This window comes from Neomonachus schauinslandi, chromosome 6, assembly GCF_002201575.2.
Source record: "Neomonachus schauinslandi chromosome 6, ASM220157v2, whole genome shotgun sequence".
NCBI lineage: Eukaryota > Metazoa > Chordata > Mammalia > Carnivora > Phocidae > Neomonachus > Neomonachus schauinslandi.
The window spans coordinates 74,137,625-74,153,445 of record NC_058408.1 but is presented as its reverse complement, the minus strand read 5'-3'; the positions used below and the strand labels follow the sequence as shown (position 1 = coordinate 74,153,445).

The 15,821-nt window shown below is 39.5% G+C and overlaps 1 protein-coding gene across 2 annotated transcripts in view; it reads left to right on the top strand.

Annotated features, from left to right (window-relative positions):
* The window catches only part of PRKG1 (protein kinase cGMP-dependent 1), a 1,258,435-nt gene that overhangs the window by 881,419 nt on the left and 361,195 nt on the right, over nucleotides 1-15,821 (top strand). For both annotated transcript variants that reach the window (XM_044915991.1, XM_044915990.1), the window contains exon 5: nucleotides 10,272-10,335. In XM_044915991.1, the coding sequence (XP_044771926.1) occupies nucleotides 10,272-10,335 (64 nt within the window). The remainder of the gene's footprint in view (nucleotides 1-10,271; nucleotides 10,336-15,821) is intronic.

Genomic DNA, 15,821 nt, shown 5'->3' with positions numbered 1-15,821 from the left:
TGACTTTTCTCACTTGCATAATGTGCTCAGGGTCTCTCCATGCTGTAATGGCAGGATGTCCTCCTTTCTCGTGGCTGAATAATACTCTATGCATGTCACATCTATATGTGTGTGATTATATTACATAATCCATTACATGTAGATACCTATGTATCTATATCTCACATCTTCTTTTTCCATTTCTCCACTGATGGGTACTTAGGTTGTTTCTATATCTTGACTTACGTGAATAATGCTGCAGTAAACGTGAATTTCTTGATCTGAGAATTTTTGGTCAATACTTAAACCTTCTAGAAGATAAAATGCTATCTATTTTTCTTTTAAGATTTTGTTTATTTATTTGAGAGAGAGAGAGAGCACATGAGAGGGGGAGGGTCAGAGGGAGAAGCAGACTCCCCGCTGAGCGGGGAGCCCGATGCGGGACTCGATTCCAGGACTCTAGGATCATGACCTGAGCCGAAGGCAGTCGCTTAACCAACTGAGCCACCCAGGCGCCCTAATGCTATCTATTTTTTAAAGCCTAAATTCATTTAACAATATCCAGAGTATCTGGAGTCAAAGGGAGAAAGAAGAACCTTGGAAATGATTAGCCAGGAATGAATTTCTCTGCATGGACTCACTTGGGAAGGCTGACTAGAAGCACCAAGGTTCCCTGCTTGACCAAAGGTCTCTTTCCTCATCTGTGGGCACAAAAGGAGAGAGCCCTTGGACATCAAGGGTCCTTCGTGACCTTGAAAGCAGAGAGATGAAAGCCTTTACTTTCCACTCTCCGGGTATGACCTGACTCCTGGATTCGGTATGACCTTGAGGAAGGGCTACACAATAAATATCTTCAGATAGCTACCTGAGAAAAGGATTCCTACCCCAGATCAAATATAATTTGACTGAAGAGGGAAGAAATGGGTATTTCTAGCCCTCTTGAGTCTACACTGAGATTTGTATCTGACCTATTAGAATGTTTATTTTGATTATTGAAGGTCTTAAACCATGATAACCTTTAGAACAAAAATATAATTGTGGCGGCTGCTAATATTTATTGGATGTTTACTATGTGCCAGGAACCTTCTTAATGCTTTATATCTGTTATTTTGCTTATGTTCACCACAGCCCTATGCAGTGGGTGGTAATATCCACCCTGCCTTTTTTTTTAAGGGAAGGAGGCTGAGACCTAGAGAAGTCAAACTGCTTGCCAGAGGCGTAGCTAGTAATTAGCAGCAGAGCCTAATTCAGCTTGATTCTCTTCCATCCAGAAGCCCATATGCTTACTCACTACCCAGTGGTCCAGGGTAAGGAGTTTACATTGTATCACACAGATGATAAAATTATACGTCAATGATGTCTCCATAATGGTTTGTTTTATTTAAAGTATTTTTACACACAGGAAAAAATTGTAATTCTTAGAATCTGGTGAGATAAGAGCTAGCCTTTGGGGGTTGGAGCCACTGGGTGATAAGAGCTAAATGCTGCTGATAGACAATAAATCTGGCAGTGATGAGTAATACACAGAGGGGGTCACAAGAGACTCCAGGAAGGAAGATCAGTTATAAGACCATTGCATAGCAGACTGAAGCAGGATCAATGCCAAATGATCTAATCAGGGGAGCAAAGTATGTAGAGGGAAAAAACAAAAACAAAAAAATGTGTTGATGAGCTCATTAAAGGGAAAGCTCAGATACCTGTAAGATTAAGAAGGACCAGTAATAAATATTTGAACTCAAAAAAAAATAAAAGGACCCTTACTTAATCCTTCATCAGTAGAAATTGGTTTCTTTGGTAAGTCAGAGATCTCTGCTTTTATTCAATTGGCATGAGCTTTAGGGAGGCACTGGCACAGAAATAAACCATACCTGTCAATATTCTTCGCATTAAACTTGATACTGAGTCGATTTCTTATGGCAGAATAAAAAGGCTTCCTTTTTCCAAATGCTACCCAAAGATAAGTCCTGCAACCGCGTGCTCTGCTCTAGGTAGAGGACATTGGTGAACTATCTACAGACGTAGGTTGGTTGGAGATATCTTGCCTTATAAATATGGGACTACATCTAATACTCTGATGATATTTAAACATGAAAACCTGATAAAATCAAGCCCGTGGCTACCAAGTAGGTTTAAAAAAAAAAATTGTTTGTTGAGTATGAAAAAAACACCCAAACTGTTTTTACAGATTCCTTACTGCAAAGTCCTCCTTGCCTCCCTCCCTCTGATCCCACATCCAGTCCACCAGGAAATCAGCTGCCTCTACTTTCACCATATAATGGAGCTCAAGTGCTTCTCCACCCCTCCACTGCTTCCGCCCTTTGCAAATGCCCACAGTCTCTACTATGGCTGACCTGCCGTTGACTCTCCACAGAGACGAAGAGGGTCCCTTTAATTTGGGAGTAAGACCTTGCCACACCTGCTCAGAACCCTGCAGCATCTGCATGTTTCACTCAGATGGAAGCCAAGTCCTTTGAGGGTGGGAGGCACATGCCCCTTTGTGATCCACCTTCTCCCCCTTCCCTCTTGATGCACGTGCTCTTCCGTTCTCGCCCAGCCAATGGGGCAGCAGAGCCCCACCCTGCTGCTCCTGGAATCCACCAAGGGTTGCAGACCCCTTCCTTTCTGGTTCCTTTACCTGGATCCTCTCTCTTAGATCTACAGTTAACTGTCCCTCCCACCTCTCAGATGTCTGCGACAATTTCACATTATCAATGAGGACATCCTAGTCCAGTTCAATCTTTCACCTTAAACCCTCTCCCATTGTAATCCCTGCTACCCTGTGGGACTTTTTGTCCCACTAATGTGCTCTATGATATATACATGTGTGTGTACAAGTATCATATGTATAACGTATATTATGTGTACTATTTACTATTTGATCAGTACACAGGAACCTTTGCTTTTGTTAATGAATCCCAAACACTGCAACAATTTATGGCCCATAATAGGTACTCAAGTTTGAGTGAGTAAATAAATAATTGAATTAAACCAGTATTTTAACAACAGTAAGAATTGTTTTCTTTGAAATGGACCCATTAGGATACATTTTATTTAGTTGGAACCATGATTATGTATTTTATAATACTCAGTATGATAAAAAAAATACAGCCCTAAAACAGAAAATCTTGAAAACACAAGAAGAGGAAAAAAAAATGAAAAGATTGTTACTCCACCTAACATACTTGTTAACTTCGTGATATTCTCCTGCAAAATTCTCTACTTGTAATTAAAAGGGAATTTAGTAAAAACAACTATCTTATGGTATCCATAATTTTTATCATATTTTCCTTGTAATAGTATCCTGTGGGTATTCCATGTTTTACATGGTCTTCATCAATAAATCACTTTTAATCGCTTTTAATACATCAGTGGTTCCCCAACTTATGTGGGTTATATCTATCAATATTGACCGTATGAGGAGTTAAAAATGAGAATATCTAAAAATACTAATTCATTTAAACACGCCAAAAATAAACATTATATGTTAACATAAAGAGCCGATTTTTAATGAAGATGACTCTATCTTCCCCAAACAAACAAAACTTAGTAAAATTAGGAGTTTGAGTTTACGTTTTTGCCAATCTGTCAGTATCTGGCTTAGTGGAAGAGATTCTCCTATTTGCCTCTGTATTTAGTCTGTTCAATTTCTCTTATTTTGGTTGAAGTATATAAAAAGATCATTCCCAGAGAGAGATGTAGTAGGAAAAGGGAGAAGTAGGCTAATGGCCTTTTCAGATAATTTTGGACATTCTTATTTGATACTACAGCACAACCCAACAACTGGTAGTTTATTAAAGGTTAATTGCAATATGGACTATGAAGCAGTAGCTACATTAAGATCCATTGGTCCATCTTTTACTTTGAATAGATCTTTCCCCATGCGTGATTTTATAAAACCATTCATCGATCATCTGAAAAATACTGGTTCACTGAGTTATGTAGAATTTCCAATAAAAAAAGGCTCCCATTTGTTAATATCCACCTATCCCTGATGATCTCATCAGAAAAGTCTTCAAGAATCGGAAAGCTGTTAAGCCCAAAATGGCAGATAAAAGTTGTCTGAAGTTTTAATTTTCATTTGAGAATTCACATTTTATCATTGGCAACAAATACTGCTGGGTTTTTGTTTTTTTAGTTTTTTTCTTTTTTGAAGTCACAGGCTCACTTCGTTCTTTTTTGAAAACTTGTCTGCCAGATCCTCAAGTCTGAATAACCACAGTTGGTTGGTCATTGCCAAGTAAAAATGATGTTCCATATAAAAAGTGGAACTCTTCAGCTTGCAACTCCAACAGTTATGCAAGTGATTTTCCCTGAGACAGCCATCATGCTTCAGTAGTCCCAGAAGGGCTGTAAGTGGACTTGCCAGTTTGTCACAGTATTCATAAGATGCATATTCAAGCGTTGAAATGTAATACAATGAATAACTTTTACTGTTGCATCAAAAATGTTTGAAAGTAACCCTGGCATTTTATTTAACTTTTAACTGTAAGTGGTGTTGAAGAATAGATTGGCACCTGGTGCAGTTTGGTGTTGCTGCCTTAATTGCTGCCAAGGGGCCACCACTGCTCCTGTACCATCGGTGCAAATATCAGCATCACTGTGCCGGGGTAAACCATCGACATGGACCGTTATTCCACATGGAACAGTCAGTACCGCGGGTGTCTGTTGCCAAGCATTCATATAAAAGATGATCTTCTTTGATGATTAGTTGGTTCTGATATCAGATAACCACAAGCAAAAGAGTAAGTCTAGCCATGGCTGTAGATGCATCCATTTGTAAGGCAAAAGTACATTTCTGTAAAGAAGATCTTAACTCATTTTTGTGCCTACAGCTTAGTCTTTAATGCAAGAAGATACTGTATCATTGGAAGGAGACAGTGCAATGCTTTCTTGTACTGACGTCATCCAGCAGGCATGGAACAAAGAAAAGACTGCATGGCTTCAGGGGTCTCTGAGCTGTCCTGGGGGTCTTTCTAGTCAGGGCTCGATGGTGACTCACCCTGTAAAGTGCTCCCCTTCCTATTTGAAAAGAAGTACCAAACCATTTTTGTTTCTTAAAAACTTCATCATGCCTACATTTAAAAGCTCAATTTCCTTTTCCTTGAATTGTCAATGATTGGGCTCAAAATGACATCAAAACTGGCATGGTAAGGTTATTTTTAAAAGATCCCGTTGTGTAAGACAATAAGGTAAATTGTAATGCTGAGGGGGAAAGTAGATTTTGTCATATTTTTCTCATTTATAGTGTCTCCAAATTTCTTTGGACAAGATTTATCCCATCCATGAGTCAGAAAATTCTCTGATGTGTCCTTTTTTATATTTTTCAGTGTCTTTAGGCTTAGAAAATGGCAGATGTAGCTTGAGGAGTCTTCAGATATCCCCTTTCAAAGTCAGTGATCCATCCCTAAAAATGAACAAAAAGATAATAAACTTTCTTTTATTAAGTTCTTAATACTAATAATTACAAAATTCTAAAATTATAACATCATTAGATAACATTTTAAAAGTTAGAAATGTTTTTGAAGAAAAAAATATAAAACTCTTTTTGCAACGTAAGATATCCAAATATATTTTCTTCTGGGTTTTTTTTTTTTTCCCACTTTGACATAGCAATGTGTATCAAGTCTGAATAACCGTAGTTATTCAGGAGTTCAAAACAATGATATTGGATGATAAAGAGGTTACATGTGTGAAAAATGTCTAGTAAGCACAGAATTACTGAAATTATACTGAGTTAATTTCTGCAAACAGCACACATATCCTAAACCTACATACTACCTTAAAAATTTCTAGGAAACACAAGAGCATATAGGCATATATCCATATATATAACATAAATCCATTTTTATATATGGCATAAATCCATATATATATTTGTGTGTATATATATTTTATATATATATAAAATCCAAGCATATATATCAAAATGATGATATCATCACCATATGTCATAGTCACTGGGGGATTCTACGGTACACATGTGAAAAATAAGGTGAAAAGGGCAAATTACAACTTAGACTATTTGCTTTGACTTTGAGGAACCCCTTGAAAAGGTCTAGGATCAGATCACCTTTCAAGAACTGCTGCTGTATACCATTATGTTATTCTCTGTGTATTCCAATTTCATTGACACATGGCTGAAATACAATTCTTTGTACTTGGATTTCCTCTCCCCTCTGTTAGTTGTGGCTTTCGAATAGTAGATTAGCAGAATTAAAATCACTAAGACAAATTCAGAATGTGGGACATCCAATAAGACAGTGGTCCCAATGTCTTCAAAATGTCAATGCCATAGGGGAAAGGTGGAAGGATCTTGTAGAATAGGAGACTAGAGGAATATAACAGCCAAAAGCAATGTGTAGAATCTTACTGGATCCTGGTTTGAGAAGAAAAAAACCAGGAAAGACATTTTTGAACAATAAGTAATATTTGAATACGAAGCAGATACTAGATGATATACAGAATTGAAGTTGATTTTCTTATGTATAATTATTATAGTTATTTAGGAACATGTTCTTATTTTAGGAGATGTATGCTGAAGATTAGGGGTGAGGTAGTATCTGCAACTTCCAAATATTTTATCAAAATATCTCTAAGCCTGTTTATCACTACACACAGAAAAATAGACGAACTGAAGGTGGAGAAAACAAAGATGGCGCAATGGTAACTTACAGCTGCAAATCTAGATAGTAGGGATACAGGTGATTCTTGAACTATTCTTTCAGCCTTTCAATTTGTTCAACTTTTTTCATAGTAAAAAGGTGGTTAATAAATCACATATTCTTAATATTATTCATATCCAAATCATTATCTAAAAGAATATGGAACTGGTTTGAAAGTTGCATGAAGTATTTGCTAATACTTTCACTGTAAACCATGCAGTTCGGTGGGTAAGTGATGAGCTCCACATGATTTTCATCCTTTCTTCACCTATGTTGAGAGCTGTGACCTCAGGCAAACTCTCAAGTTTGCACTTGTCAAATCTGTGAAATGGGTGACACTGACAGTGGTTATTTCAGAAGGTGGATGTAAAACTAACCTTTATGTTCTCTATAAAATCCATAGCCCAGTGCCTGGCAAATAGAAAGCACCCATATCTCACCTTCTATTATTGTCATTGCAAATTCCAAGTCCTTATTTCATTCAATTAGAAAAGCCAGTGGTGGAGTGCCTGGGTGATGGAGTCCGTTAAGCATCCGACTCTTAGTTTCGGCTCAGGTCATGATCTTGGGGTCATGAGATCGAGCCCCGTGTTGGGCTCTGTGCTCAGTGGGGAGTCTACTTGAGATTCTCCCTCTGCCCCTTCTGTTCTTCCCTCCCTCTCTCTCTTTCTCTCTCTAAAATAAATAAATCTTAAAAAAGCCAATGGCAAAACTCTACACATATTAAATCATCTCTATTACATTACATTCAAATGCATTCTGTAACTTCAGGCCTATTGAAAGTCCTTAGGGAGCAAAATGTTTTAACAGATATGTAAGAATTACTTGTAATTAGTATGCAAATTATTATAATAAATTATTTTTTATATAAATTAAAATATTCTCCTCTACCATTAAGACGTGCTCTGGAAGTTTGTCCTGATAATTATTTTGCTTTAAGTTTTCTAAATCATAAACAACTTCATCTTGAATTATATGTCCAAATTAGTGGAGTCTAAATGTCTTTTGATGTATTTGGGGGAAATTTAACCAATGTATTTCATGGGTAGAATTCCAAATTATGAGTATTCTAAATTGTTCTTGGTGTTCAAGCTACTGGTGACCAATAATTCTTAGAAAGCAAATTATATGAGAGACCTTATGTAGTGTTGGCAGTAATAAATATCTTAAGATTTTAAAGATGGCTACAAAAGTGTTTTCAGAGCAATTTATTAAAGTGAAACTATTTATTTTTTAATTGCTTTCCATTTTTTTAAATCTAGAAGTTCTCCGGTTGTTACTGATTAATTTTTTACAATGTTTCTTCTTAAAAATCACCCTTACTTTTTGTTGGTAACAAATGCTGCCAAAGGCTGTGAGACATTTAAGTTGGAGAAGATCATAAGTATACAATGGAATATTATTCAGGCATGAGAAGGAAGGAAATTCCGCAGTTTGCATTTGCAACACAGATGGAACTTGAAGGCATTATGGGAAGTCAGACAAGCCAGACTGAGAAAGGCAAATAGATTGTATCCTATATATGTGGAACCTAAATAAAAGTCAAGCTCATAGAAACATCTAGCAGAAAAGTGGGGGGTGGGGCAGGCTGGAGGGTGGAGGAAACAGGAAGAGGCTAGTAAAAGAATACAAACTTTCAGCTATGGTTTAGAATGAATAAGGTCTATATCTCATGTGTAATATGGTGACGATGACCAGTAGCACTGTGAAATGTGCTAAAGGAGGACAACTGGAATGTTTTCAACCAAAAAAAAAAATATATATATATATATATATGAGGTGCTAGTGGTGTTAATTAACTAGATGGGAGGAGCCCTTTACAATGTATATCAGATCATCACGATGTACACTTTCAATATCTTCTAATTTTATTTGTCAATTATACCTCAAAGCTGGGGGGGGGAAGTAAAATTATAAAAGATAATTTAAAGTGCCCTCCTAAAACTTAATGTTTCTGTTTCCATTTAGTATATTACGTAGTCAAGCAAATATTTTTTTTCTCATGGATAAGAAAGAACTCTCAGAAACATGGAAGTATTTATGGTACGACTTGGCATAGACATAGCCCTTGTTGAAATAAATGGTGGACCCTAGAAGTAATAGGCCTGTCTAAAGAAGGGGGCCAATTAAAATGAACAGAGAAAAACTCAGTCGTGATTTGTGTTTTTCGCAAATACCCACTGGGATGGAAGCATTCTAATTATTCTTAGATCTTAGGAGACACTGAGATAGAGCTCATTAGAAGAACAAGGAAGGGCTAGATTTTTCAACCTGCATTACTTGTGACAACAGCTTCTTCTGTCTTCCTCACTTTCTGTGATAAGTTCCATCCAGCTGCTGAAATACACTGCCTTCTGGAAATTAAAACCCATGTGACCAAGACCACAGCAGTAAATCTGGTGGAACAGATGGTCCCGGGTGAATTGTTCTACCTCTGCATAAAACCCTGGGATTTTATCAATAGGCTTTACACTAAGTAATAGGAATTAGAGTGACAAATTAACAGTAAAACTTATGCGCTTATATCCAAACAGTATGCTATGGCTTCTTTCATTGTATCGTTCCAATCAAGCTGGAATTATTCACTAAGTCAAATATCAGATATGCAAATGTATATGCGATCATTTAGTGTCCTCTCTCTATTTGAGCAGTGAGATGGGATTAAATGGGAATTTAGTTCTATATCCCAGATAGATTTTCCAGGGGAGCTTCAAAAATTACATGTTGATAAGTGTTTTTATTTCTTTTAAGTTCATTACTATTTCACATCTAAAAGAACTCATGGGTTTGTGCATTTAGCATCACTCCGTATTTTCATTTGCTGGTCAGTGGGGGACAATAAGAGGAAGGGAGAAGAACTAATAATTTTCTTGGTCTACTGACTCTGGCTCTTTTCTCCACCCTGTCTGATCTGATCCTTCTCATTGTCCCAGGAAGCATTCACACATCTACACTTTCATAACTTTATTCAACGTCGTCTATTGAGTTATTTGTTAATGATGGAAAACACAGGGGTTGAACAAGACTGATAAATAGTTCTTATTTTTGTGGAGTTTAAATTCTAGCAGGGAGAACACCCAGGAAAAAAATATCTGATTAAGTGTCTAATGACTGTTATAGCAAGTGATAAAGGAGTTCATGCTGGAAGAACCTGACCTAGCTGGAGGGGGTTGGGGAGAGAGGAAGCTTCCAAGGTTGCTGGATGAATGTTTGAAGGTCTGAGTGTATCATTGATCGAGCTGTGGCCTAAAGAATGAGCAGGAGTTGGCCTGTAGAAGGACTTTGTGCACATGTGTGTGAGTGCGTGTGTGTGTGTGTGTGTGCGTGCGCGCGCGCACGTGTGTATAGAGGGACCCAGAGAGGCAGATGGAAGAGGAGGGAATCTGGTGACAGACTGATAAGGGAGAAAGTGGTTTTTCTCCCCATTATAGCTGAGGCATTTGCAGTCCCACAGTTAATTATGCGTGGGATTTGAACTCAGTTCTGTTCAGCCTCCAAGTTCTTTCTAGTACAACACGCCTTTTCCCATCAAATCATGCTTAAGTTCCTGCTTTGATCCTTATGCATTTGCATGTTGCTGCCTTGTTTGTGAAAGAAAGTTGCTTCAGCATCATCTGTTTTGTTTTTCAGTGTCCCAACATTCCAGAGCCTTCCTGAAGAGATCCTCAGTAAGCTTGCCGATGTCCTTGAAGAGGTAATTGTTTGTTTGTCCTTGAACTTTTTGAGGTGGGACATAGCCCAGCATAGCAGTGTGATGAGGAGTCATACACTGCAGAAACCTTGTAAATATTTTTAAGCTCTGGGATGAGCTCTCTACTTGGCTTCCAATAAAAAGCAGCTCGGCACATCTGTCATTTATCCACAGTTAGAAATGTGCAAATCAACTGAGCTACAGAGGGAGGGAAACCTCCCTGTGGCAAATAGAATGTGACTTTGACTTCCAAGAATGGGAGGCAGTGTATTTCTCTGATTACAGTCGGTGTAAACCAGGATTGCGTGAGTTACCGGGAACTCTGAAGCTTTAGATGAGCCAATTTACATCAGGGCTTAGGAGTTGGGTACTGTTGTAGTAGTGTATGAGTGTATTTGAAATACAGTAGTTGTGTGCCTGCATGTGGAAAGGTCACTGTTCATTCTTACTCTCTGAACCTGCGGAGCCCAGGTGGACTCTTGAGTGAGCTCGAAAGGATAGGGTCTCTGGTGCCTATAGAGCCTGGGAAGGAAGGGTATCAGGCTGCACGTGCGGGTCGGTGGGGTGATGGGGGGGTGATAGGAGCTGGAGGAAACCCCAATGATCCAGAAATCAAGGCTATCAGCTGAGAATGAGGAGGGGGCAGAGGTATGAGAGGTTTGGGGGCAGAGGAGAATGCAGGAGAAAACGAAGGTGTGTTTGAACTAGAAGAACAGCGTGATGGCCAGGTGTCCTCCGCCCCACTGGATGTTAGCCATCCCGAGTCTAAATTAAACAGGCAAGGAAGAACTCATTCAAGACTTGTGATAGGGGCAGAGATCAAGCTCGACTCTGCTGGAACAAAAGGTGGCAGGATTTTTAAGTGCGGGGCTGAGCTAGTGGAGAAGAATGTGGTGGGGGCCTTCCCAGGGGAGGTAGGGCAGTGTGGTGAGGTCATTTGCGTTTGCTCATCATCCCTTCCGGAAGTCGGGCTCCCACCCTCCCATAGCCATGTGGATGGGTGTTTGGCCAGGGAACCAGGAGTGGCGGAGGGAGAGAATGGGGAGCAGGTGAAGGAAGGATGGTGGAGGCTGACCACCACCACCCCCCCCACCGCTAGTTCAGTGGGCCGAGGAGGGGGAGGCACTCGGGGAGGAGCGGGGCCAAGGACGGATGGTGCATCAGGGGGTTTGAGTCTCCGAAAGCTGAAGAATTGTGGGAGTGGCGCATTAACAGGAGTGAGTCGGAAAGCTACTGAAAATGTTTTCCTCTCTGGCTCCTGACTCTTCTGGTCATTCTCTGATCCCTGGAACCTGAGAAGTGCCTATATACATATTCTTAGTTCCATGCCTATGGAAGGGAGCTCCCCTATGGTTTGTTGGTATCTCTCGTCAACTATGTGAACACACAATAAAGCAGAGGTCACATTTGATTCCTAGGTTTGAGTGTAAAGAATTCATGAGAAAAAAGACTGGCTGCATTTCTTTCTGAATGCCCTAACCCCTGTACCTACAGCCTCTCGGGGTGTAAAACTGCTTTTCTCAGTTCTTTCAGTTTTTGCTTTCCTTGCTGAATACACTGAAGGCCTCTCTGATGACCTTTCTCTTTTTAAACAAAGCAAACTAAAAGTATACACTTACTAGACCCAATCAAGCCCTTCAAAAAAGAAAAAAAAAATCCTTCAATCATGTTCTTTCTTTTTCACAGCTGTGGAAGGATTTGTATGTTCTGCAAAACAATAGCTATGGCTCTAGAATAATTCTGAATAATAATAATAATTCTAGAAATAGGTTTGCATGGTATGTCAGATTTTCTTATCAAAAGATACCTTAATTTACGTTTGGATGGTGTGAGCCTTAGCACAGCCCACACCCACGCTGCCTGGGAAGGGAAATGCGTGATTAAGTGCCCACATATTTGTTTTGAGGGTATAGAAATGAAGTTAACAGACAAAATGCAAAGTAGACCTATAAATAGACTCCCCAATGCATGAAAAGTCTTCGACTCAAGTTGAATCAACAAGCACAGTGAGAAATTAGATTAAATTATGTATCAGATGGAGTGAAACAAATTTGGAAGAACAAAAGCAATACCAGTGTCACATAACATTAAAGGGAAATGTGCTTGCATAATAAGTGAGCTGTCTTTCTTGCTGCAAATATCCACAAGATGAAAGAAGCCCAGATTACCTTGAAAGAAAAGCAATATTATTATAGCATTCAACAGAGAAGTTGCAGCCTTGTTTGTTGGACAAATACTTATGGAGCACCTGCCACGTGCCAGGAATTGTTCCAAGCTCGGGGGATTCAGGGCTGTTCTCCCTTAGCGGAAGTTCCAGCAGAGGGTACAGATAAGCAGTAAGGAGGGAAACTAGCCTTGAGGGATGAGGCCACCCCGGACCAGGTTACCAAGGAAGGACCTCTCTGAGGAGGTGATGTTCAAGCTGAGATCTAAGTGCAGATACAAGATGCCATGCATGCGGGGCAGAGGGGAGGCAGTCACTGGTCCTGAAACGGGGGTGGAGGGGAGAGGAGAGGTTTCCTGTCCTTAAGGAACAGAAAGAATATTAAAGACGTGGGACGGGGGGAGGTAGGGACGGAGAGAGCTATCAAGTGTCACAGGTAGAGGAATGAGAAGAGTGTCACTGATGGGGTGTCTCAGGAGGTCCTTGAGGACACCTGTGGGATACTTGGGGTATCCTCTTCTGTAGGTGAAAGAGAAGCCCCATGTGAGTTATTTCTGCTGCCCCTGCCCCAGCCTGCTCCAACCCTTCTGTGATTTCTAGCGCGGACATACCCACTTGTGTGTTCCTCCCCATGGGTTTCTGAATCAGAAACTAATACCCTTACTCCAAGTATAGTAACTTACTGCCCCTTTCTTCTTTCCTTTTATATCACATAGTAGAAAATTTCCTTTGTGTATTGAATCTCTCTTGCCTTATTTTAGGGACCTATAAATGTTCTCTCTAGGTCTTTTGAGAAGTTGTATGTAGGCATAGGTTCTTGGCGAAAGGCTGTCTGGATGAATCACAATAATCCCAACATTTTCCCAGGTTGTGTTTTGCAAGACAGGTTGAAATAATTTACATGGCTTTCTAATTATTTACATTCATTATCACCATAGTATGCTCTTGTCATCCCACGGACTCAAACTAAGTCCTAATACATACCAGATTATTTTAGGTGCTCCAAATATGGTTTGATAGAGAAGCCATTTTATTGTTTGTAAAATAAATTAGAAGAGGATTTTTAGGTGCATGTGGGGAATACCAAGCTCCTACTTTATAAACTGATTTCATTGACCTCTAATCTATCCCATATATTATGGCAAAAATATATACTTGAATTAATTAGTCAAGTGTTAGAATTTGTTCTGTGAATCGAGGAAACACCTGTGGGTAAATGAAAAGAACTGTGGGGGCGCCTGGGTGGCTCAGTTGGTTAAGCGACTGCCTTCGGCTCAGGTCATGATCCTGGAGTCCAGGGATCGAGTCCCGCATCGGGCTACCTGCTCAGCGGGGAGTCTGCTTCTCCCTCTCCCGCTCCTCCCTCTTGTGCTCTCTCTCTCACTCTCTCTCTCAAATAAATAAATAAAATCTTTAAAAAAAAAAAAAAAAAGAACTGTGAAATTATAAGATAGGAGGTGATCTCTTCTTTCTTACTATAACAACATCACACACTTTCCTTCTTCCTTTATGTACACATGATTAGTCATCTTGATGAATTACATTTTTCAAATGGATGGGACCATGCCTAGTTAATCTCCAACTGAGAAATAGTTCCCTTCAATGCTTACCTATCCAAGCACAAAGGAGAATAAACCCCGTATCTAATATTCATTCAACTATCAGGACTGTGGTGACACCTTTAAAGAAATTAACAAATAAAAACATTTCCTTATAGAGAAGATGAAAAATGATTAACCTGATACCCTACCGTAAAGAGTGCTCAAAATTACTTTGGTGGTAGTTATGCTTTCACCAATGAGGGCGAAAAAGTTTAGATAACTCAAGGAAAACTGTACTTCATGGAAAATGCCAGATTGAAGAGCAAATCAAGCCAACAATTTCACTTTTCACCACTTGGCATAGCATATTTTCCCTTTATGCGAATAGAAGTGGGGCATGGGTGCTATATTTAAATCTCTTGATTTTTAAATGGAAAATAAAGCATATCAAAACCACTTCTTTGCTTTTATTGAAATCTGCTTTATGGCCAATTTGCTCAATAAAAAAATTGGATTTGGTTGTCTTAGAATTAAAAATCCTCTTTGCTTCACTAGCTTTTTAAAGCTCTTTACCTTGGGGTCTACAGTTTCGTATGGTTGGATCTTGGACACATCTGAGCCTATATAATGGGTTGTTCTGGTTTGTTTCCCTAGATGGTGCATTTATTTTGTTTTTGTTTTTATTTTTTTTTTTATTGGGTACTTAGACTATCATGGCCCTGACAAGGTCTTAGACAAATAATATTCTTTGGACTTCTTGAAAAGTCAAAGTAAAAATTGAAAAAAAAAGGCAAGGATGAAACATTTTCAGTCCACCATTACTGTGATAATATGGTAGGAAGCAAATACCAGATTATACAGTCAAGGGAACATTGCTGGAGAAGGAGGTTAATGTAACAGAGCCCCTCCACCCCCTCCTTGCTGCAAGGCCCAGCAGGTGTGATGAGGTATCTCATTGTTCCTTGGTGGTACCCTGTCATGGTGACATCTTCTGAGATCCCTGTGCATCTCTCCAGTTGAGTAATGCAGGGAAAGTCCTGCATTTGATTGAGTTACTGGAGCACTCTATGAAGCTCTCTTTATACCTTTATAAACAGTCCAGGAGTCTTCAGGAAAGAAACGGATGGAGCAGACAGGAACACTTTAGTTCTTTTGAAATCTGTTGTTAGAATTAAACTTTTTCTTCCCTTCCTTTAGGCCTGGCTCTTGCTATTCAAAGCCAAGCTGGAGGGAATTCAAAGACCTGTTCTTTCTCAATTGCTTTGGCATAAAGGACTCTGAATTTGGAGATTGAATTGTTTAGTTCTCTCTGGTTTCTTCCCTTCTGTGAGGGAAATAGCTGCCTTTGAAGGGAGATGACATGGATGGTATGTGTGTGCATGTGTGTGTGTTGGCAGGATGTAGAGATTGGAAAGTAAAGACAAAACTCTGTTTAATATTAGTTTTTTCACATTTTATTATAGAAGGAAATAAGGAATAGGAAAAGGTTTTCACAAATCACGTGCAATAAAGGACTTGTATTCAGGGTCCTCCAGAGAAGCAGAACCAACAGGATGTGTATATTCTTTTTTTTTTTTTTTTAAAGGTTTTATTTATTTATTTGTCAGAGAGAGAGAGCACACAAGCAGGGGGAGCAGCAGGCAGAGGGAGAGGATGAAGCAGGCTCCCCACTGAGCAGGGAGCCTGATGGGGGCTCCATCACAGGACCCTGGGATCCTGACCTGAGCAGAAGGCAGACGCTTCACCGACAGCCCCCCAGGTGTCCCAGGATGTGTATATGTCTA